This window comes from Panulirus ornatus, chromosome 1, assembly GCF_036320965.1.
Source record: "Panulirus ornatus isolate Po-2019 chromosome 1, ASM3632096v1, whole genome shotgun sequence".
Taxonomy (NCBI): Eukaryota; Metazoa; Arthropoda; class Malacostraca; order Decapoda; family Palinuridae; genus Panulirus; species Panulirus ornatus.
In genome coordinates, this window is record NC_092224.1 from 9626553 (window position 1) to 9652415 (window position 25863).

The 25863-nt window shown below is 47.2% G+C and overlaps 1 protein-coding gene across 1 annotated transcript in view; it reads right to left on the reverse strand.

Moving 5' to 3' along the window:
• Positions 1 to 25863, reverse strand: part of Stacl (SH3 and cysteine-rich domain-containing protein) — an 898939-nt gene that overhangs the window by 151065 nt on the left and 722011 nt on the right. The window contains exons 13-15 of the mRNA XM_071674332.1: positions 8742 to 8903; positions 3456 to 3554; positions 552 to 815 (exon numbers count right to left, since the gene is read on the reverse strand). Coding sequence (XP_071530433.1) covers positions 552 to 815; positions 3456 to 3554; positions 8742 to 8903 — 525 coding nt within the window. The remainder of the gene's footprint in view (positions 1 to 551; positions 816 to 3455; positions 3555 to 8741; positions 8904 to 25863) is intronic.

Below are 25863 nucleotides of genomic sequence, written 5' to 3' on the forward strand. Positions count from 1 at the left end.
TTACTCTAACATCAGCTACTCTAAACTACAGCACGAGGCTCACTATCTGTGTTACCTGTGGAGGTACTCTATACACACTTGACCTGAAAAAATCTATTCTTATACGACAGGAAAATAAAAGTTCTTTAAATGAGACATTAAATCATTTCCTTCAGGAAGTCGAGATCAAATACTTATACTGCAAGACTGTCGGTGTGAAGATAAGGACTTAAACATCACAAGAAAGACGTAAGCAGAAGTGAGGCAATTGCCAGGAGAGAATTAATACATCTGATTTTTAGAGATTACATTCTGAGAGAAACACAATTCTTTGAGTACTAAAATGTCTTCATATGGAGCTAGTGAGGAGGAGTTTAGACATTTCTTCCTCGTTGGAGACTGAATCAAGTTATTCTAATATTAAACAGGAGGGATATAAATGTCTAAACACTCTGCACCAAGTTAGATTAAGCCACGACAGTACTGAAATACGACACAAGTTGTCAGTTACTTATGGAAGGACTGGGAGGAGGGAGTAGGTAAGAGGTTTGGTGGGGTTAGTGTGTTAGTACCTGAGCAGGAGGCCACAGGGGCGGGGTTGACGGTCAGAGTTGAACCGGTGTTAGTAGGTCGCGGGTGACGCCGGTGGAGGGACGTTGCGCTGCCAGACCCAGAGGAGGCCGCCGACCCCCCCAGGTCACGGGGCAGGTCACGCCCCAGCTCGCGGCCCAGGTCACGTTCTACGGAGCCGTGAGTACTGCGGCGCCCACCCAGGTCTCCCGCCTGTTTCAGCACCTGGTATATGAGGTCCACCTCCTCCGTCTTGTCTGTCTTGTCTATAACAACACAACAGGCGGAGTTGTTAGTGTGCGGCCCCACGGGGCGCGCCACCCACACCGGCCCTGGGAACGTGGTGTCCCATCTCCCCCCCAGGGTGTGGGTGGTGGTGGAAGGTGTACCCTCCAGGGGGCGCTGGTGTGTTCCCTAGGGTGTGGGTGGTGTACCCTCCAGGGGGCACTGGTGTGTCCCCCTAAGGGTGTGGGTGAAGGTGTACCCTCCAGGGGGCGCTGGTGTGTACCCCCAGGGTGTGGGTGGTGGAAGGTGTACCCTCCAGTGGGAGTTGGTGTGTTCTATACCTTTGTGTGTGTGTGTGTGTGTGTGTGTGTGTGTGAGAGAGAGAGAGAGAGAGAGAGAGAGAGAGAGAGAGAGAGAGAGAGAGAGAGAGAGAGAGATCTTGAACCCTTACCCTGTAGGGGTGAGGAAGCATTAGCCTGCCCTGGGAGTGAGCTGGTGTCTCCACCAGAATGTGAGACTGTCCCTCTGAGGCGTGGGAGTTGTGTGGGTGTATCCTTAAGTGGCCTGGTTGGTGGTGTGCATCCCTTGAGAGCGTGGGTATTACTGTATGATGTGTGGGTGTTACTGTAAGATGTGTGGGTGTGGGTGTTACTGTAAGATGTGTGGGTGTGGGTATTACTGTAAGACGCGTGGGTGTGGGTGTTACTGAACGATGTGTGTGTGTTACTGTAAGACATGTGGGTGTGGCTGTTACTGTATGATGTGTGGGTGTGGGTGTTACTGTATAATGTTCCTTGTGAGGGATGCGAGTGTAACTGTATGATGTAACCGTAGGAGGTTTAAGTGTTAGTGTATGATGTGCCCGTAGGGGTGTGGTTGTTATGATGTACCCCTGGAAGGTGTGGGTATCATGAAGGTGTACCCCTGGGAGGTGTGGGTGTATCCCACTGGGCGTGGGTGTTATGAGTGTACATAACCTCAAAGTGATCTGAGTATCCATGAGATTTACCCCCCCCCCACCCCTCCCCTTACAAATGGGACATGTGTCCTGTGTATCTGACCTAATGACCCGGCAATCCAGGTCACGTATAAACAGATGAACAGATAAAATTGACAACTTTTCCTCCTATCGTACATTCTGTACACATGACAACTGGAATCGAAAATGGCATAATTATAATACTGACAATGAATCAAATGCATGAGTTAAGTGACACATGGATGGGGTGGTCCGTGGGCTTATTTAGGAAGCAGTAATGCAATTCGCGACTTACTTGTTCCTTATTTATGACAGACATAAAAAAAGAAGATGCATACCCACGCAGAATATCGGGGGAACTATATGTGCAGAACATTCTAACACGGAGATAAGCATACAGCACTCAAGAGCTCTAAGGGGAGAAGAGCTGGGGATGGGTTGGTGGTGTGCAAGGGGGGAGGGAGGGATGGAAGACCTTGGTCTCTAGGTTCATCTGGAGTGAGGTGGAGGGAAGATTGGGCGGGCCGCCGGCACACACAAATGCCAGGCCCGGGGTCAGGATGCGGCCGGGGCCGCCACAGCCTACGCTAGTCTAAAATGTGGTGATGCGCTACGCATGAAAGAGAGAGAAAAAAATTCCTCCTCCTCCTCCATGAGCAATACACACAGCTCGCCGGAACTGCAACTTTTGCTACGCTAATAAATTCCCTGTACTGCAACACTTTGTAGGGGGAAGGGGAAGGGGTTGAGAGGGGTAAAATATTGCGCCCGAGTGATGAGAGAGAGACTGAAAGAAACACCGAGGATATAAAACTTTGAAAATCCACCTTCGGTTACTCTCTCTCAATAAAAAAGAAAAAAAAAAAGCTCAGATTAATCTACCAGAAATACTTGGAGTTTTGCTCTAAAAAAGAACGCGCTCTCTTTCGCCTGCTAGAAGCACATGTGTCATAAAACTAACCCGTCAAGTGTTATCTCTCGGTAACACGGCGGATGTGGCTCTACATCTCTGGTGGCAAGTCAAAGACAAAGCGATCTCTTTTGTTTTGTTTTCACTGTGACGAGAGCCGAGGGTTTGTTTTAGCACACACTGTTTCCTGGCCGTGACGACTCGACCGCTACACTCGGCTCAGCCTAGGGTGGAGGGCATGCAGGGAACAAGACACGTATAGCGGGAGGTCCTCTTGCCCTCCCGGGGTCATTAGGAGTCTAGTTTAGCACTCTGGCTAGCCAATTTGTGTCTACAACTTGACAGGATCTTTCTAAGAACAAAGGTGTGTCTCGACTGCTTCTACGATACTCCGTCAAAAGGTTATTCTAACTTCTACAAAAGAGGAAACAATCTCACTGGATCATGAATCATAACAAGTAGACAGGAAACCATTACAACTGTGTGTACAAATATGACATGTCACGAACTATGTAAAAAAACATGGGACACGGAAAACACTGTCTAGAGGGCTACCACACGCTGGCACTGAAGGCGCTATCATTAATACTATAGATGGAAAATTAAGTGAATCTAAACACTCTGACGGAGTACCACACTAAAGACAGAGCTCCATATTCTTGGGCTAAACTAGACTCTTCTCGTGCGCACGTCTTTAAACGTGTTGAGGTCTCCCTGGGGGCCCCCTGAGGGCTCCCTAAGGGACTCTGGACGCGGGACATCTCCAGTTGCCCAACATGGACCCTAAAATACCTATTTGGATCTCGGTAGTCGTACTGGGAGAAGACGGCTCAGCGCCTCGCCTTGTCGGCTGGCTGGCGATTAGAGAGCTGAAGTTGGGACTGGAGTCAGCTGTAAGAGATGGGGCACCATGTTATACCTGATGCTCAGGGCTTTATGGGAGGTGCTGGGCTTTGCGTAGGGGCTCTGCTGGGGGTGTCCAGTGTTCTGTATTTGTGTGTGAGTGTAAAAAGAGTTATAAGAGGCTCTAATTTTACAGGGCTCTAGCAGCTTTACGTATAACGTTTTTAAAGACATGAAAAGCTCGTAAAGTCCTGGAAAACGGACGAGAGAGGCGGCGGCCGTTCTGCGTTCGTGATTCGTCAAACTCTACATCTGATGCTCTGTCGTCTGGTACTGATGGCTGGCTCTCTGTAGCTCATGTCGTAGTTCGTATCTACCGACCTGGGGATCTTAAAGGGGATGTGAGGCCGCTGGACAGCCTGTGGGAGGACTGTTACATGACAGACATAGGCTCTCATGGGATTAACCCGGTCTCTGGGGCACTGCAAGGGATAAACGTGAGGATTATGTTACATCAGTGTGTATATGTGCGGGCTGGCCAAAGGCAACTCCACGACGGAATAGTTCCTCCATGTGAACAGTGTCATTGGAGGGCACACCGGGTTCCAAAACTGCTATATAATGACGCAGGCAGGTTACTGTGCGATAAATCATTAGGCTATCATGTACACTCATCATAACCAGATAACAGTGGCAATATGTAGATTAAGCCAAATAACTTGTGGTGTGAGATAGTACCGTCTGGTCCCATGGCAACTCCTGCTGACTTGAACAATGGCCTCTTGATGGGATAACCCCAAGTGACCTCAGGGAGGGAACCACGTGACCACTGGGGGGCATTATAGATCCAAGTTAAACCCGTAGAGGTGCAAGTGTATAAATACAATCAAACGTAAGGCTCTATTGATCATGCTAGTCTGTACCCTCACAGTATGTCAGACTGGAACCCGTCCATTCCAATCTATAAGAGTCGCCGGTACCTGCGTCACCTCCACTCCCCCAAGAACCCCACAACCAACTTCACTTATCTCCCTGGAACGCACACATCCTACTCTCCTGCAACCCTAGTCCAACGTAACCCTTAAGTGCCTCTCTCTGTACCACGATTCTCTCAAGTGCTGAATAATACCAAACTCTCTCTCTCTCTCTCTCTCTCTCTCTCTCTCTCTCTCTCTCTCACTCCCAGTACCTCAGTCTCCCTCACAACTAGTGCCTCAGTTTCCCTCACGACTAATCCCTCCATCTCCCTTACAACCACTGCCTCAGTCTCCCTTACAAATAATACCTCAGTTACCCTCAAAACCAATATCTTCGTTTTGCTCACAACCAGCATCTTCGCCTTCTTCACAAGCAGTGTTCTATTCTCTCACAATCAGTACCTTCGGCTCCCTCACAAACAGTACTTCCGCTTCCCTCACAACCAAGTACCTCTTCTCTCATCTACAACCACTTTGTTTTTTCCTTGTACACAAACTTTCACACGAGACATCTTCACACCCAGTCTTCAGTGTCCCCTCACATTCAGTAGTTTCAGTGACCCTCACAACCAGCGTTATCACTGTCTCTCATAACCATGTTTCACTGTCCCTCACACCCATAAGCTTTATTGTCCTTCATAAGCAAGTTTCACTGTCCCTCACCCGGTAGTTTCACTGTCCCTCACCCAGTAGTTTCACTGTCCCTCACCCAGTAGTTTCACTAGCCCTCACCCAGTAGTTTCACTGTCCCTCACCCAGTAGTTTCACTAGCCCTCACCCAGTAGTTTCACTAGCCCTCACACTCAGCAATTTCCGTGTCCCTAACATCTAGTACATTCATTGTCCCTCACACCTAGCAGCTTCATTGCTCCTCATAGATAATTACTAATGGTAGTCTTCCAACACTGTAATCACATAATTCCCTCCTTCCTCATTCATTACTCTATCACTTCTCAATTCAGTACTCTATATCCTCACTACCCAGTACCTAATACCATTCTCATCCAATATACTATACCTATCTCATCCAGTACCCTAAACCTTCTCAATCCAGTACCCTATACCTTCCCATACAATGCCCTATACCATCCCCATTCAGCACCCTATACCTTCCCCGTCCAGTTCCCTATATCCTTGCCATCCTGTAACCTATACCTTCCCCATCCAGTACACCATACCATCCTCATCCGATACCCAATACCTTCCCTGTGGTTGGTAGCCGTACTGACTCTGACAGGTGGTAGGTGGCTGGGGGTATGCCACCTGGCCGGTACCATCACCGCCGCCTACCAAAGTGAGAGGTAGCCGCTCGCTCCACTATCAGTGGAGCTTCATACCACTTCACAATATTAACCCCAGAGCAACAGAGGGAAGGAACCTGTTCCATGAGTTTATGATACTAACACAGTTAGGCCGGATATGACTGATTATACATGAATACCACGATATAAAGAGGAACATATGCACTCCTGAATATCAAGCCAAATGAAACATAATCAAATCCTGATCTTTATATCTTCCTCGGCTGATGACATGCGGTCAAGTATAAATACGGAGGCCTGAACAAGACCATCACATGACTCATTATTGACTGCAGAACGTCAACATCTTATGGACTACTTTAGGGAGTTGTTTCAGTGATAAACCGCCTCTCTCCGTTACCGCACAAACATGCTAACATTCAATCTTTACAGCTGCTGGCCAGCAAGTCCTCAAGTGTTGTGTCTGCTGGTGTCTGGCAGATGTCAGTGTGCCAGCCCCTACCACGTCATGTACACTAGTGAATCATGAACACAAACTATGGATAACGTAAAATATAAGTGTTAACTAACGATAAGGAGTTGTGGGACGCGGGTCCCATGACCCGAGGACCTACTACATGGGGAGGCGTCGTGTCAGGAATGGTTATCTCATCATGTGTGCGGTGTAGCTGTGATGATGAGTACCGGTGCTGTGTACTGTTGTGTCTGGAGTCATACAGTGGGTCAGGTGACGACTCCATGTACAAGGAAGTAAATTCAAGGTAAATATGCTGGGGAGAAACAGGCACTGTGGGGCATTAGCAAACACAGATATTACCATCGGGGGGCTTTGCCCTCTACCCCTCAAATGCAATTGGTTCAAGTGTCGGCAGAGTACACAAGCCAAGTGTCGCAATCATACATTAGTGCTTGTCTTAGTCACTACAGATGTTAGGGCACCACACTCAGCATGGGTCAGTCCATTAGCATGTGACCTGGTATGGCCTCTCTCGGGTACAGTAAGGCTGCCCAGGCTGCTGCTGCGGTTATAATAGACCTGCGGTGTCGAGAGAGAGAGACGCTCGCAACCCGTCACGCGCACACACAAACATGTTAGTTAATCAAGTAAGTGGAAGGCAAGAAGCTCGCAACGCTGACTGACTATGCAATATTCAGAGCTATTAATCTGCTGTCCTGCAAAGTCCTCTCGTCATCTACTTACCAATCTTAGTTCAAATGTAACAAGAGAAAAACCAAACCGTTTTCTGTGTTGTGTATCAAACGAGATTAATGGTACTACTGCCGAGGCCTCAAGCCAGCCAATACTCATGTGCCGGCGTAATCAACTAACCGGAGGGTCGAGCGTCGAGCGTGCTGAAGGTCCTGAGAGGCCAGGCTGGAACACAAGAGGAGGTCCACCCATTACCACCAGCCAACCACAACACCGTTAGTGTTCTCAACATTAAGACACTTCTGTCCGACCGACGTGGTCGTGTGTCATGCACAATGAACGACAGAATGATTCGTCTGGAAGGATTTTCTGGCCTCTTGCTTAGTATGATGATGCTGCAGCGTGTATGACACTGACAAGGTTAATATTACGACAGAGATATCGACATGTGGAGGACAATATATGAATTCTTAGAAGTGTCTCATGGTACAGACACCACTGACGCTCTCCAGCCAAGGAAAATAATCTGCTGTAGGGCCACAAGGCGACCAGCCACAGACGATCACTAACACCTAGTCACATAACGCAGCAGAAACGAGTCGTATTTCATGCCATAACGTTTGATGAGTGGACGGTCTCTGGTCTGGCTGGTACCTGGTACGTCACAAGTGATCCGAGGCGTCTGGTGGGCGACCTTCAGTGACGACTCTGGCTCACGTGGTGTGGCTCTTTATCTCCCTTCATAGTGGTGGCAGTGATGGTCGTGGAGTAGTGAGCGGATGGTAACAGCGTGAACGGCTGCTATGGGACCAAATCCAAGAGCGTTTGTGAGCAGCTGCAGACAGTCCAGACAATTCTTTACGACTCGACCCTCACAAGAACCGGTCTTGCTGTTGTGATATACTTGAAGTGCATACACACGTGTTAAATAATCTACTCTCAATATGTACGAAGCTCAACATACTTTTAATATTTACCCAACGGTACTCCTGCGTGAATGGTTCCTGAAAACGACCGTTCATACATAATTTCTGTTGGACAGTAAATGACAAACAGTTATGTTATACGTCCTGAGTTATCTCGTCTCCCTTAGCTGGCATATCACTACATTTACTGAACACGAATCATACAAAATGCAGAATTACATCATATAAAATGTGTAAACATTCCAAATGGTTCCTAAAATAAGAGGGACACTTCTCAATGAATGGAAATTAATCTTTGAATGGCGTGCTATAACATACTAATGATCATCTGGACCACCTTAATGGTTGGGGGTACTTTTACATATCCCCAAACCCCCTGCGGCAGTCACGTGCTACAGGTGTTGGTGTCCTTACATCTGTAGTGACGATACAGGGCACACTTGGCCTGTCGGGCACCACACTTGTCCAGGTCAGGGAAGGATGAGCAATATCATGGTGGGGTCAAAATATATGAGGTCATGGGATCAGTGTCACAGTAACAAATGCGTCCAGTTCATCTTAACTGTAAATATGGACAACAATCTTGACTAGGTAAGTATGGCGACTGTAATGAAGTGACCAAGAGGCTGACTAGCTAAGGAACCATCTTGCAAACTCTAACAACGTTAAAGAGGTTCGTGTCTACTCTGAACATGCTTCTTCAGACCTCTTGCGTCTTCTGAAATAAGAAAAAGACAGTTCGAGAACAGATCATATGGAGGTGCAGAGAGGAGAGCGGAGGCGGGGGAGGAGTGTGGCTCCTGGCACTACGAGGGGCCAGGCCCCGGGAGCTGCCTCCCATCCCTCCAGAATGGAACACCGTAAGGAAAAATGTCATACATAAACCAACTGGAAAATGACATCTGCGATGCCGTACTCACTGTCTTCCTCCCCGGCCTCCATCTGCTTGCTCTCGATCTCGGAGGTGGAGCGCTGGCGTCGCAGGAGCCGGGACTTGGGCTGGCACTTGCCCACCTGCTCCTGGCACTCCACGTGCACGTTCGTCTTGCACATGCGGCACTTGAGGCCCTGGCGAGAGTGACCTGCCGGCAAGAACCATGCTGAGGTGAGAATCACACCAGGGGTGGGGGGTAGGGGGGAGAGAGGTGAAATTAGGAGGCAACAGAGGAAAGGTGACGAGATGGTTGAGATGGTGAGTGATGATGGCGAGTGGGGTGAACCAAGTGGTTGGTGTTGGTTGTGGTGATGTGGTGGGCAGTGGTGGTGGACCCAGTGAGTAGTGGTGGTGGTGGTGGACCTAGTAGATAGTGTGGTGGACCTGGTGGGTAGTGATGGTGGTGAACCCAAAGAGTGGTAGTGGACCTAGTGGGTAAAGGTTATGTAAACCTGGTAGGAGGTGATGGAAGTAGTTGACCTAGTGGGTGGTGGTGATATGACCCTAGTTAGTGGTGGTAGTTGACCTCGTGGGTGGTGATGTGAACCTGGTGTGAGGTTATGATAACAGTGGTATTGTGGACTTGATGTGAGATGGTAGAAATGGTAGTGGACCTGGTGGGTTGCTGAGGTGGGAACCTGATGAGTGGTGGTGACCGTTGCAGACCTGGTGGTTGGTGGTAGTGTGGATCTGGCGGATGTGGCGTGGACTTGATGGGTAATGGTGGTAGTGTGGACCTGGTGGGTGGTAGTGTTGTTCACCTGATAGGTGATGATGGTGGTAGCACTGTCTTTGTGGGTAGTGGTGTAGACCTGTTGGTAGTTTGTGTTGGTGCAGACCTGGTAGATTGGGGTGGTGGTGTGGAGCTGGTAGGGTGTTGCGAATCTGGTGGACAGTGAGGGTGGTGTGAACCTGGTGGACGGTGATGGCGGGAAGCTGGTGGTGGTAGTGTGGACCTTGTAAGTGGTAGCATGGAGATGATGGATTGTGGTAATGGTGGTAGTGTGGACCTTGTAAGTGTTGGCATGGAGATGATGGATTGTGGTGATGGTGGTAGTGTGGATCTTGTAAGTGGTGGCATGGAGATGATGGACTGTGGTGATGGTGGTAGTGTGGACCTTGTAAGTGTTGGCATGGAGATGATGGATTGTGGTGGTGGTGGTAGTGTCGAGCAGGTGGCTGTTAGTATGGACCTGGGGAGTGGTGGCATGGACCTAGTGGTAGGTGGACGTGGTAGTGGTGGTGAAGACCTTGCGGTTGATGGTGTGACCCTGGTGGGTAGCTGGTTGTAGTGGACCTGGTGGGTGTGTGGGTGGTGGTGGTAATGGTATGGACCTGGTGAATGGTGGCATGGAACCTGGTGGGTGATGGGTGGTGGAGGCAGCGGACCTGGTTGGTAGTGGGGGTAAAATGGACCTGGAGGGTGCTGATAGTGGTGACAGTGGTAGCGTGGAGCAGGTGATGGTGTGAACTTGGTTGCTGTTGGTGGTAGGGTGGACTCAGTGGGTGGTGGTGTGGACCTGGTCGGTGGTGTAGATCCGGTGGGTGGTGGATGAGTGGCCCTGTTAGGTGTTGGTGGTGGTGTGGACCTACAGGAGGGTAGTGGTGGTGTTGAGGTGGCGGCTAGTGGAGTAGACCGGATAGGTGGTGGCAGTAGTGACGTGGAGCTGTAGGCAATGGCAGTGGTGATGTGGACCTGGTAAGTGGCGACAGTGGTGGTGTGGAGCTGGTGGCTGGTGTGGACCTGGCGGGTGGTGGTGGTATGGAGCTGGTGGGTTGTGGTGGTGTGGATATGGTGGTGGTAGTTTGTGCTGGGGTGTCGAGCTGGTGGATGGTAGTGTGGACCTGGTGGGTGGTGGTGATGGTTTGGACGTAGTGGGTGGTGGTGGTGTGGAGCTGGTGGCTGGTGTGGACCTGCCAGGTGGTGGTGGTGGTCTGGAGCTCGTAGGTGGTAGTGTGGAGCAGGTGGCTTGTGGTGGTGATGGTGGTGTCTAGCTGGTGGGTGGTGGTGTGGACCTGGTAGGTGGTGGCGGCGGTGGTATGGAGCTGGTGGCTGGTGTTGGAGGTGTGGACTCAGTGGGTGATGGTGGTGATGTAGCCTTGATGGGTGGTGGTTGTGTGCACCTCGTGGGAGGTGGTAGTGATTGTGTGGAGCTGGTGGGTGTTGATGGTGGTGTGGAGCTGGTAGGTGGTGTGAATCTAATGGTTGGTTATGTGGACCCGATGGGTGGTGTGGACTTGGCGAGTAGTGGTGTTGGTGTGGACCTGTTAGGTGTTGGTGTGGAGCTGGTGACTGGTGTAGACCTGGCGGGTGGCAATGTGGAGCTGGTGGCTTGTGGTGGTGGTGAAGCTGGTGGCCGGTAGTTTGGCCCTGGTGAGTGGTGGTGGTAGTGTGGACCTGTTAGGCGTTGGCGGTGGTGTGGACCTGGTGGGTGGTGGTGGTGGTGGTATGGAGCTGGTGGAAGGTGGTAGTGGTGTGGAGCTGATGGCGGTAGTGTGGACCGGGTGAGTAATGATGTGGAACTGGTGGAAGGTGGTGGTGGTGGTGGTTGTGTGGACCTTGTGAGAGGTGGTAGTGGTGGTGTGGAACTCGTAGGTGGTGGTGAGAAACTGGTGGTGGCAGTGGAACGGTTGGATGGCGGTGTGAATTTAGTGGGTGGTGGCAGTGGTATAGTGCGGTGTGGTGACTAGTGTTGGTAATGTGGATCTAGTTATGGTGTGGAGCTAGTGGATGGCGGTTATAGTGTGGACCTAGAACGTGGGTCCGGTGGGCGGTGTGGACCTGGTGGGTGAAAGCGGTGGTGATGTGGACCTGTTAGGTGTTAGTGGTGGTGTGGATTATGATGACGGTGTGGAGCTGGATGCTGGTGTGAACCTGATGGGTGGTGGTGGTGTGGATCTGGTGAAGGAAGTGTGGACCTCGTGGGGTGTGGTGGAGATAGTGTGGACCCAGTGGGGTGGTGGTGTGAGCCCAGCGGGGTGCATTGGAGGTAGTGTGAACCCAGTGGGGTGTGGTGGACGTAGTGTGGACCCAGTGGGGTTTGGTGGTGGTAGTGTGGACCTGAGGAGTGGTAGTATGAACCTGGTAGTTGGGTAGCGGTCGTGGACTTGGTGGGTGTGTGTGAGTGGTAGTGGTGTTGACCAAATGTGTGGTGGTGGTGTGGACATGGTGCTGTTTATGTTAACGACTGTGTCACAATCGAACCCTGGGCCTCCCTAAGTGAGTAACATTTAAACTCAAAAGTTTCACCATAACAAAAGTATTTCACGTCCATTAATGATTTTGAAATGTACGTATAAATTTGGTGTCAAATATATCAATATAAAGATTATATATGAAACATTCCCTGTTGAACAAAAGTGACACGAAATTTGACTACGTTATGTAAGTTCATGAATATCAGTTGCAAACAAACTATTCCCGACTAAACAGCCAATTTAACAAACACAGTCCAGACCTGTTAACCTATGTGACTCATTCCACATGCTAAACATGTCATTACACCTTCACTCATTTCCTAACTAAATCCTCATCAAATGACATGAGAAACAATATCCAAATCAAGAATAATTCCTTTACGAACCCTTCGTCCATTGCGACCCGTGCGCCTCCGCTGTCTGTCACCTTGTCTCACCACCACCGCCAAGCGACGTGGTCACCTGACACCTCGCTTACCCAAAATCTGGTTCTGTTTTGTAATTACATGACCGTAATTACATACAACACTTAACTGGTGATACCTTATTCGTAGAGATGGTTTATATTACTATCATATAGTGTTTCTCTCCAGCAGGATAATGTTATATTTCCCACGGAAGGTTCAAAATTCGACCTATGCATTCTGGCCGGGCTACATGGCGGGTAATTCAAAGATTCGTCCTTCATGACCAACTGGCAGTGATGATGATGATGATGATGACGACGACGACGATGATGATGATGATACTAATGTTCATGATGATGATGATAATGACCATGACAACACAAATGACAATGATCATAAATACAATAAGGAAAGATGATGACTACGGCAACAACGATGAAGATGACCATGATGATGATGACCATGATGATGATGATGATGATTATGATGACCATGATGATGATGATGATGACCATGATGATGATGATGATTATGATGACCATGATGATGATGATGATGATGATGATGACCATGATGATGATGATGATGATGATGATTATGATGACCATGATGATGATTATGATGACCATGATGATGATGATGATGACCATAATGACCATGATGATGATGACCATGATGATGATGATGATGACCATGATGATGATGATTATGATGACCATGATGATGATGATGATGATGATGACCATGATGATGATGATGATGATTATGATGACCATGATGATGATTATGATGACCATGATGATGATGATGATGACCATAATGACCATGATGATGATGACCATGATGATGATGATGATGATGACCATGATGATGATGATGATGACCATGATGATGATGATGATGATGATGATGATGATGACCATGATGATGATGATGATGATGACCATGATGATGATGATGATGATGATGATCATGATGATGATGATGATGATGATGATGATGACCATGATGATGATGATGATGATGATGATGACCCATGATGATGATGATCATGATGATGATGATGATGACCATGATGATGATGATCATGATGATGATGATGATGACCATGATGATGATGATGATGATGATGATGATGATGATGATGATGACCATGATGATGATGATGATGATGATCATGATGATGATGATGATGACCATGATGATGATGATGATGACCATGATGATGATGATGACCATGATGATGATGATGATGAACATGATGATGAGCATAATAATCATTATGAGGAAGATTAAGATGATAATAATGACAGCAAATATGTAGTGATAACACCGAAGAAAATGATGTCCACAAGGATGATAATAATGACTCATTTTAGCGACAATTAAACTGACGGTAATTGCCAGCATGACTAACGGTGGTCCGTCAACCAATGGACACACCATACACATGGAGAGGCTATAGAGGGTACGACCCTGCCTACCTTGGAAGAGAGAAGAGTGAGGGGTAACTTGATCACAACCTTTAGAATCTCAAAACACTTTAGCGACGCGGACTGTGGAAACAGTTCTTGGAGAAATGTAGGGACACAGAACATGACAAAATGAGATTTAAGCAAGAAACTTGACGAGAGAAGACATAAAGACGTACTTTTATAACATATGAATAGTGGAAGAAGGGAATGAAATGACTGAGGGCATGGCTATAATGCAGACAACATATAGACATTACAGAAGTTGTATAGACGAAAATATTTGAGAGATGGAGCCCCACGAGCGTAGAACCCCTCTCCCCGTACAGCACAAATAGATAATTACACACACAAACTCATCGACTAATCCTGGAGGAGTACACACGTCCTATGGCCGACGTGTAACCAATTCAGGATGGACACAAGGATCCTTCAACTGAGGGTCCTTAATGACGACCCATGGATCAGACAAGGTGCACTTGCTGGACTCTGAGCCAGGGGACTGGCAGGAGCACACCCACGCCCAGTGGTGATCACTGGCAGAAAAAAACCTTGAAACCAGAAACCTGCTGAAGCTGGTGGGTTCTCCACGAGAGCCGTGAGGGAGCACTAGACTGATCTGTGTGAGCCATACGACAGCGAGGCGATGGGCGCAGGACGAGTTCCCCATTCTGGGTACACCAACGTAGGCAACACACTCCACTGCAGTAAACTGTCTATTGTATTCCTTCATGCCCGTCGCACTTGACTCTGGTGTCTGATAGGAAAGTAGTGATGCTATTTGCAATGCCTTAAAACAGTTCTTTTCCTTTTTAACGAATATGTTTCGCCTTATCTCGACGACCCAGCCAGAGGACTGGAGGAGGCAGTGTCAGTATAAAGACTCTCACTATACTGTTATAAATCTGAGTGTCGGTACATCATGCTGTGTCGGACGCTACACTGACCCCTACATTCGGCCTTACAATGACAGGGTAAAACGTCTTATATTTGGGTGTGGTCTGGGCGATGTTGCTTTAACACTATATGGAGCTCCCTTTATCTCCAGAGGAGAAGGAATGAGCAAACACCGAAGACGAGGATGGTAAGGAGGGGGAAAATGAGCTTCGTGGTAAGATTATCCCCTTAAATGCCTGGGTACAGGAAATTAAGGTGAGGTGCGGGGAGAAGACAGTGTTATACTGACGTCAATTTATACCCCTAGAATGAAGCAAGATCACGGGATGGTCGAGATGGGAATGGTTGATACACTGCCCTGTGGCCTCGTGCAGACAACAGAGCCGAAAGTGTACATATAATGGTAGAGAGAGAGAGAGAGAGAGAGAGAGAGAGAGAGAGAGAGAGAGAGAGAGAGAGAGAGAGAGAGAGAGAGAGAGATTCAGAAAATCTCTTCTAGGTGTGAAGCCTCCAGAAGGCAGCAGATACAGTGGCACCTTCCGGACCCACCCGTATATTTGCTCCAGGAAAACGGGGGTAGAATTCCAAAGCAGACGGAGGAGGCTTCAGTAGATCCTATATATAAAGAAGATGGTCACTTTCCCAGTGACTCTCAACATGAGCTTTCATCGACCCTTCCTACTCTCGGCCAGATCTTTCACAGACCAGCGTGTTGCCATCTCGCGCAGAGTCTTCATGTTCAGCATGGTGTTGGCGAATGCCAGGAAAGGTTTGGGGATAAATCATCCAATAGCACAGCATTACACATGATCACACACTACCTCTATATTGTATTTCATGACTGAAGAGGTTGTTATTCTTTCCTTGGGGATCTTTGGAAACCAATCCATACCACTAATCACAACCTTCATTTACAAGATCTTGAATTAACCCTTATTCCAGATGCCCCATTGAAGGGATCTGATAACTAATCAAGACATGGGAGACATTTCGTTCTCCCACATTTCCCTCAGACGTCGAAGAGAATCCTTTTCCCTGACACAAATCCTTTCGTTGCTGGATGAACACAAAAAATTTCTTTCAGTACCAAAGTAGGCTGTACCTACAGATCCATTATTAACCTGAAAATCAGACTACCTAAACGTGCAGGAGCAAAGACGTGTCTTACATGGGTAATCTGACACACCAAGTGCTCGCTGCTGTAGCCACACCCAGTTCATTGAATCAGCGTCCCCCAGAACACGACTGCGTCTTCTGTCATGGCCCACGAGTGACTGACCAGACCAAGCAAGGATGTCTTTTTCTCGATCACACTTGGTTCAAATTTGCCAAACAGAGTTTGTTTACACTGATGCTACATACATATACTTCATCCTATTCTGTCTGTTCAAGAAAAAACATACAACACGAAGTAAAAATATGATGAGAGTTATAGATCGGGATTGTATGACAATGGGAACAATGCCTTTGCGCGTACAGTAAATGAACGTCACTCAGTAACCCACCACGAACCAGGCCATCACAGCTCTGAACCTTGCTACAAAGAACCTCAGAGACACAAAGTCGAACCTGATTGTAGACTTACCCTTAAACATTCGTTTACCAATTGGGTGATTGACAGCAGCAATATATATATACCTTTGACAAAAGACTTGATAAACGTTTCGCTTCAAGTCCACGATTAACAATATTTGCGACTCCTGGATTACATGAACAGTTTGCAGGCGTTTCTTTCTCCATCATCTGTGCGCCATTCTACCCTTACCACATTAATCTGTGAGTTTATGATTTCCACTGTCACAAACAGCCTCAGCAGGACACATTGGTCTGTTCTATATATATATATATATATATATATATATATATATATATATATATATATTTTTTTTTTTTATATTTATTATACTTTGTCGCTGTCTCCCGCGTTTGCGAGGTAGCGCAAGGAAACAGACGAAAGAAATGGCCCAACCCCCCCCCCCCATACACATGTATATACATACGTCCACACACGCAAATATACATACCTACACAGCTTTCCATGGTTTACCCCAGACGCTTCACATGCCTTGATTCAATCCACTGACAGCACGTCAACCCCGGTATACCACATCGCTCCAATTCACTCTATTCCTTGCCCTCCTTTCACCCTCCTGCATGTTCAGGCCCCGATCACACAAAATCTTTTTCACTCCATCTTTCCACCTCCAATTTGGTCTCCCTCTTCTCCTCGTTCCCTCCACCTCCGACACATATATCCTCTTGGTCAATCTTTCCTCACTCATTCTCTCCATGTGCCCAAACCACTTCAAAACACCCTCTTCTGCTCTCTCAACCACGCTCTTTTTATTTCCACACATCTCTCTTACCCTTACGCTACTCACTCGATCAAACCACCTCACACCACACATTGTCCTCAAACATCTCATTTCCAGCACATCCATCCTCCTGCGCACAACTCTATCCACAGCCCACGCCTCGCAACCATACAACATTGTTGGAACCACTATTCCTTCAAACATACCCATTTTTGCTTTCCGAGATAAAGTTCTCGACTTCCACACATTCTTCAAGGCCCCCAGAATTTTCGCCCCCTCCCCCACCCTATGATCCACTTCCGCTTCCATGGTTCCATCCGCTGCCAGATCCACTCCCAGATATCTAAAACACTTCACTTCCTCCAGTTTTTCTCCATTCAAACTCACCTCCCAATTGACTTGACCCTCAACCCTACTGTACCTAATAACCTTGCTCTTATTCACATTTACTCTTAACTTTCTTCTTCCACACACTTTACCAAACTCAGTCACCAGCTTCTGCAGTTTCTCACATGAATCAGCCACCAGCGCTGTATCATCAGCGAACAACAACTGACTCACTTCCCAAGCTCTCTCATCCCCAACAGACTTCATACTTGCCCCTCTTTCCAAAACTCTTGCATTTACCTCCCTAACAACCCCATCCATAAACAAATTAAACAACCATGGAGACATCACACACCCCTGCCGTAAACCTACATTCACTGAGAACCAATCACTTTCCTCTCTTCCTACACGTACACATGCCTTACATCCTCGATAAAAACTTTTCACTGCTTCTAACAACTTTCCTCCCACACCATATATTCTTAATACCTTCCACAGAGCATCTCTATCAACTCTATCATATGCCTTCTCCAGATCCATAAATGCTACATACAAATCCATTTGCTTTTCTAAGTATTTCTCACATACATTCTTAAAAGAAAAAAAAAAAGAAAGAAAAAAAAATATATATATATATATATATATATATATATATATATATATATATATATATATATATACATACTTTGTCGCTGTCTCCCGTGTTAGCGAGGTAGCGCAAGGAAAAAGACGAAAGGATGGCCCAACCCACCCGTATACACATGTATATACATACACGTCCACACACGCACATATACATAAATTTCAACGTATACGTATATATACATACACAGACATATACATATATACACATGTACATATTTCATACTTGCTGCCTTTATTCATTCCCGTCGCCACCCTGCCACACATGAAGTACAACCCCCTCCCCCCCGCACGTGCGCGAGGTAGCGCTAGGAAAAGACAACAAAGGCCACATTCGTTCACACTCAGTCTCTAGCTGTCATGTATAATGCACTGAAACCACAGCTCCCTTTCCACATCCAGGCCCCACAAAACTTTCCATGGTTTACCTCTGACGCTTCACATGCCTTGGTTCAATCCACTGGCAGCACGTCGATCCCGGTATACCACATCGTTCCAATTCACTCTCTTCCTTGCACGCCTTTCAACCTCCTGCATGCTCAAGCCCCGATCGCTCAAAATCTTTTTCACTCCATCTCTCCACCTCCAATTTGGTCTCCCACTTCTCGTTCCCTCCACCTCTGACACATATATCCATTTTGTCAATCTTTCCTCACTCATTCTCTTCATGTGGCCAAACCATTTCAAAACACCCTCTTCTGCTCTCTCAAACACATTCTTTTTATTACCACACATCACTCTTACCCATTCATTAATTACTCAATCAAACCACGTCAAACCACATATTGTCCTCAAACATCTCATTTCCAACACATCCACCCTCCTTCGCACAAACCTATCTATAGCCCACGCCTCGCAACCATATAACACTGTTGGAACCACTATTCCTTCAAACATATCCATTTTTGCTTTCCGAGATAATGTTCTCGCCTTCCACACATTTTTCAACGCTCCCAGAACTTTCGCCCCTTCCCCCACCCTGTGACTCACTTCCGCTTCCATGGTTCCATCCGCTCTCAAATCCACTCCGAGATATCAAAAACACTTCATTTCCTCCAGTTTTTCTCCATTCTAACTTCCCTCCCAATTGACTTGTCCCTCAACCCTACTGTATCTAATAACCTTGCTCTTATTCACATTTACTCTTAGCTTTCTTCTTTCACATACTTAACTAAACTCAGTCACCAGCTTCTGCAGTTTCTCACCCGAATCAGCCATCAGCGCTGTATCATCAGCGAACAACAGCTGACTGACTTCCCAAGCCTTCTCATCCCCAACAGACTGCATACTTGCCCCACTCTCCAAAACTCTTGCATTCACCTCCCTAACAACCCCATCCATAAACAAATTAAATAACCATGGAGACATCACGCACCCCTGTCGCAAACCGACACTCAGCAGTTATTCAAACGTGACTTGTTTCCTCTCGTCAGATGACATTCATCCAAGGCTTCTCAGAAACGTAATCCTACATATAAATCAGACAGAAATACTTGAAAGATGAAAGTTATTAAAAAAGACAGTCAATTTGCATAATTCCGCGATAAGACGTTCTATTGTAAGTGGACACCACTTGCTCCCTTAATTTTTGTTATGGAGCCAGCACAACACAGGATAAACATGCCAAAATGCAAGATGAGAAAAAAAAAATTGTGTGCGAGGTACAAAAATCATACTGATCTGGTCCCCGCAGATACTTGTACATTCTTAACCGTGGAAATATAGGAAGAGTGGAAGACGAAAGGAGGAAAACTGCAACTTCACCGTTCGAGGAGAGGGAAACAAATCATAACGGGCTATCCTCATATGGCCAGTCTGAACACAGAAACTATGGGAAGCAGGAGCCAGACGCGTGCCGCCAGTCCAAGACATGGTGGCAGGGACACATGCACAGACCTCACGAGAACGTGGCCAAAATGATACCAGCAGGTCAGGGAGAGGGAGGCAACGCTGTGGAGAACGGAGGGGGTCTGGCTGCAGCGAGGCGATGCTGAAGAATATGTGGGACAGAAGGCTTTTGACTCCGCTCTGACAGGTTTGTTTGTTTGTTTTGTGTGTATGTGTGTGTGTGTGTGTGTGTGTGTGTGTGTGTGTGGATGAGGAAAGGTCCCAGAAGTGCGAGCAGTACCCCAATACTGCGGTTATAACTAAACGTAAAACCCATGTAAATATGGAATAGTGACAGAATAAAAATGGCACCTATACAGAATCCTCAGCTTATGGGATGCGGATTTCGGATGCTGGTTATTTGTGGGGTGTCCACGAGAGAATGGAGGATTGGCCTAGGTATACTAAGGGAAAAACTATATGTTAAACTGTAAAATAATAGACGAGGTGAGGCCGGGAGGCGGTGGGTGGACGGTCAGAGAGATGGGGGTCAGAAGGCGTTGGGGAGATGGATGGTAGGGAGGAGGGGAGGCGGTAGGGACTTATACTGTGGGAGGCGGAGAAGGAACAGGGGTTAGGAAACCAGGTGATGCTGAAGAGCACGGGAGGGGGAGGTGGATGAGATGTGGCGGGGGCGGCAATGTGGCGAGGGGAGGGAGACGTGGCTGGAATATATGGATATGTAGGTATGGGAGATGGAGGGGCTGGAGACGGGGAGATGATTGGTAGTGTTGGATTCACGACAGGTGTGCAAGGCTACAGCGGCCGCTTCCTACTACTCTCGTCCTACTGCTGACATACGGGTCAGGGGTGAGGAGCCAGAAGTGACGTTTCAAAGGTGTTCAGCTAGAGGTGACGGGCTAGGGGTGGTGGCAAGTAAAGGGTGATGGGTCAAGGTTGAAGGGCAAGGGTTGACGGGTTACAGATAGCGGCTGAAGGGTGGCGGGCCAGGGATGACGTGCCAGGGGTGACGGGCCAGGGATGACGTGCCAGGGGTGACGGGCCAGGGATGACGTGCCAGGGGTGACGGGCCAGGGATATATACATTAGGAAATTAGTTAAGTACACCATGAATAATGTGACGAGTCATCAGCTTGGACGTCCACCTGGCTTTGCACCAGCCCAGCCTCGAAGCAAGTCTGTAGACATCACAGGGGGTTCCCTCTTCGAAAACTTGTCCATCGATCTGCCGAAACCAATAGCTGAGTGGCTATCTCCCACGCCTCCTTCCCTCACTTAGGGTTACTCTAATGGGAGAGAGCCACCACGTGCGGCGCTGGACAGTGAGAGCGGCCCACCTGCTCACAGCACTTAAGGTACTACCCACTGATCGAGAGAGAGAGAGAGAGAGAGAGAGAGAGAGAGAGAGAGAGAGAGAGAGAGAGAGAGAGAGAGAGAGAGAGAGAGAGAGACCCACAAGTAGCAGCAACACCTCACTTCCTAGCAGGGATTAATGGCCTTAAGGGAAGTAAATCCTCTTCCCTAACGTTTGCAAGCACAGCCATCCAAGAAGGCACCATCTTTGTACGTACTTAGGTCTTACCGTTGGGATATTTAAAGTACCAAATACTCTTGTGTGTACCAAATACTCTTGTGTGTACCAAATACTCTCGGTGTAAGTGAGATGTCCAAGACATCTCACTTACGCCGAGGCGTCTATCATCCTTTACCTTACACGTACTACCGCTCTGGGCAACACTATACAGGTATATGTGCGTATATGAACCTTCAGCACAGGCGTGCGTAGACCGGCAGAATTATTCAACAGATCCCAAAGTCTTGGTCTAATTCCAGGATGGTATTCATAACCAGTAGTGAACTGATAAGAGTGTTAACGCTGAGCTGTCCGCTAGACCCCATAGACACAACTTATCAGGAATTTGAAGTCAAATGATAATGAAAGGGTGGTTTCTTACTCTACACAAAGTCCGATCCATGATACTCAACTGGGGACTGTGAGGATATAATATTTCCTCCCCGCCTAAGTGACTAGAGGGAAACGTCATTTGTGTCCAAGAAACATTCGTAAAGCACTCAAGGGGGCGGGAATACGACCCAACATCGCACCAGTATCCCCATTGCGTTGGTCCTTCGAAGTCGTACAGATGAATAATCTTCCCTGATACTGTGAACAGTCAGTCCACAGGTACTTACTGCTGTGTTATCAGTCCTCGTCCTATACCCTCACCAGGTGACCAAGCTCTCATCTCTATTAGAATGATTCCGTTCAACAAAGCCACATGAATCAAATAAATGAAAGTCCTTCTAAAGACTTCCTATAGTCATTTTTCATCTTGGTAATAACTCTCCCATCTTCTCACAGGTATGAAGCAACTTCACAACCTGGGGACCAGCTCCCACAACCCGAGCACCAGCAGGAACTTGACGCGCACACACCTGCAGTGCCAGGCGCACACATGACCAAGCGGTCCAGCACAACGTGTGGCACACACATCAAGGCATCACACGACACGACCAACGGCTGTCAGTCAAGTCTCAGATGTCAACCTTGGACGTTGGCATGAAGGTCTTCCACCATACTTGTGACTCACATATTACTGTTGTCGACTTTCATGTGAACAGTTCACCGATGAATACTTCCCGTTGGCAGTTCACCGATGAACACCTCCCGTTGTATAAGTATCTTGATCTCTGATGACAGAGGAGCACTCCCGTTGAGGAGCGGAGTCTACTCTTAGCCAAGATAACTTCGATTTGCGAGTTTTTTATCATTTCAACAAAAGACGTCCAACAGTTTACCAAGATATTCAACAGAAATGAGAATCTAAACACCTTTCGAATAACCACTTTATACTACCAATTACATGTGTCCTCAAAGTCACAGATTCCTCGATCCTTATTTCGATGTTCCCCCGAGCGTCCAGTCACTATTGCGTCGGGAAGAAGAGCATCTCGAGAATGATACTCGTCCATCAACAATCTTGACTGAGTCAGACAACATACGTTTCCTTCATACCTCACACACGTGGAAGAGTCTGCCGCCACACAGGTGCCTCAGCGTCGCTGGTACTCTCGGACTCATCTACCCGGGTAACCAGGCCGACAAAAGTGCCAGTAACTCCTGTAGCAAACTGGTAACTCCTGTAGCAAACTGGTAACTAACACATCCGTACCAGAAATAGGAATAATCACCTTCATCACGCAATGTTACCAGAGATATACCAACTGATGGATGAGGAATGATGATGCCTGGGGTCGACTGTGAACCGCTTGATAGGGACCTCCAAGTGACCGAGGGATAAGGGAGTAATGACAGGTTGCAGGAGGAGGCTGCCCTCATCCTGTAGGGCGGGACTTGTCGAGCTTCTTTCTTAACGTGTCTCTCTTATTAAAAACATTTTTTTTTCCAAATGTTAGTATCTGCTAAGTATGTGGTCCTTAAAACTTATGTCAGTACTTACAAAAGTATATGAACCTCAATGTCATATGATATAATTCCCAATCACTGATATATATATATATATATATATATATATATATATATATATATATATATATATATATATATATATATATATATATGGTCCTACGAGACAAGTGAATAACATTCCCAGACGCAAACGATATATTCTCAGCAACATGATTTAAAATATACGGACATCATCAGCATATCTCAGATGTGTACATGTAAGCACGTGATCCGTCAAGAGCAGAGCATCAGGCCATAACATATATCCAGTAAGGACCCACCGGCAGAAGGGCCCTACTAGTGCGGTCACGACCCGAGGGTGTGGATGACCACATACACCAAATGGAAGCTCTGCAGAGTTCCTGTAGTGGATGTGAGCTGCCCACACGAACCCCAGCTCAGGGAACAAGGATGGCCTGGTCTCCAGGAGAGCATGGCTTTAAGGCTGACACCAGGAACTTACTGCCTCCAGGCTGACACAAGGAGACTCTGGCCTCCAGTTTGACACCAAGAGGGCATGGCCTCCAGGTTGACACAAGCAGACTCTGGCCTTCAGGTTGACACCAAGAGGGCATGGCCTCCAGGTTGACACAAGTAGACCCTGGCCTTCAGGCTGACGCTAAGAGGGTCTGGCCTCCAGGCTAATACCAGGAAGGCCTTGCCTCCAGGAGGACCCGGCCACCGTCAATATCCGACACGGCTGAGCTCCTTTGATATCAGAAAGAGTCGATAGCCGTTTTAAAAGGCGATGATGCTCGAGGCAGACATTCGGCTGGCCTACCGCCCGGCGCGCCGGTACGCCCCTGGATGTGGGCGATTAAGTAGAATTAACCAGAATGGTCAGAACTCGTAAGTGACTGCAGTATATCTCCTTCCACAGTGTAACCAATGTATTGGGGAACACTTTACACTACGCCAAGTTTCGTCTACGATGGATGAAATGAAATGTATCACTGGAGAGAGAGAGAGAGAGAGAGAGAGAGAGAGAGAGAGAGAGAGAGAGAGAGAGAGAGAGAGAGAGAGAGAGAGAGAGAGAGAGAGAGAGAGAGTTAGATAACTTAACCTTTGATTTCTAAATAAAGCTTAACTAGTCTTCATGAATGTGTCCTCGGCATAGTGTGGGTTACGTAGAAAGACGATTTTGTGTTGGGTTTCCTAAACAATGAAATATGGACAAGAAATAGTGAAAACAAAGCAAAACAACTGTTTTTCTTGGTGAACTTTGACATGTACAGGACAGCCAAATACAACCAAATAAAAGAATATTCATATACACATAGCTTGGGCATGTGCACATAGTGTGGAGCATGTACACGTAATGTACACATAGTATGGGGCAGGCTAAGACATTTTTCTGCCACATTTCGTAAACATTAACGAAAATACAGCTAAGTGATGACAGTGAGGCGACCTGTCTTCATCGTGATCTATATTCCCTACGTAACATTAATAATATCTTAAATCACAAATCTATCGTCTGAATATTGTATGGAGCATATGATGAGGTATTCGTAAGCAGCGTTTCATCCCACTTCACTGGATTTGTAAGAAATTTAGCACAAAACATACATCTCTGGTTTGACCTTTGATCCCATAAAATCTTGAGAGAGAATTTGATAAAGAAATAAGACAGATGTCTAAGATGAACTATGGTACATGTTTACTAAGTTTCAGTTCAGTCGGCCCCAAAATGAAATAAAGCAGCAGAACCTTGATAGAAGAAGAAGAAGATGATGATGATGATGATGATGATGATGATGAAAAGAAGGAAAAAGACGACGACTTCACACCAAAATGTTTGCCTCGGGAGATAACAATAATCTGATCACATCATCTCACTGCGCCTGAGGAACTTATACGAATTAGGTGGATTTACGTCATGACGGCTGGCGTGGTTCCCCAGTGCCAGGGGCGAACTGGTTGGAGGCACAACCTGGCCAGTGGCGACAAACAATCAGTTGTCTGGCGGTACGACCCTGAAGGACGACCCTTGGATATCATGCCCCAGTCTATGACTTGACCCTTTACGGCTCAGGCCCAAGGGTCGTACCGTGGCGTTCCGAGATCGTATCGTCACATACAAGAATCGTAGCGGAGTTTACATAGGTCGTACTGTCGTGCTCAAGGATCGTACTCATAGGTTAAGTATATGTAGAATGTCTGTCATGAGTCGCCTCCCTGTTGCACCGAGCAGCCTTACTGACAATATTGTGTCATATAATGCTGGAAACAGACCCTTATGTCATCTCTTACGATATCATGAAGAAGAAGAAAATTCGTGGTACCGAACGGAGTTCGAACCTCTGCTTCAGAAGTTCTCAAAATAGATTTAGCTTCGAATCCCTGCTTCGGGATCTCCTCTCTACTTTAACTCGGGGTCGAACCCCTAATTCAGAAGCTCCTTTCCACATTAACTCGGGATCGAACCCCTTAAAAATGGTGACCTCTCTTTCCGTACATTCCATATCATGCCAAGGACCTTTGCTCCCTCATCCACCGTATTATTCACTTCTGCTCCCATTGTTCCAATGAC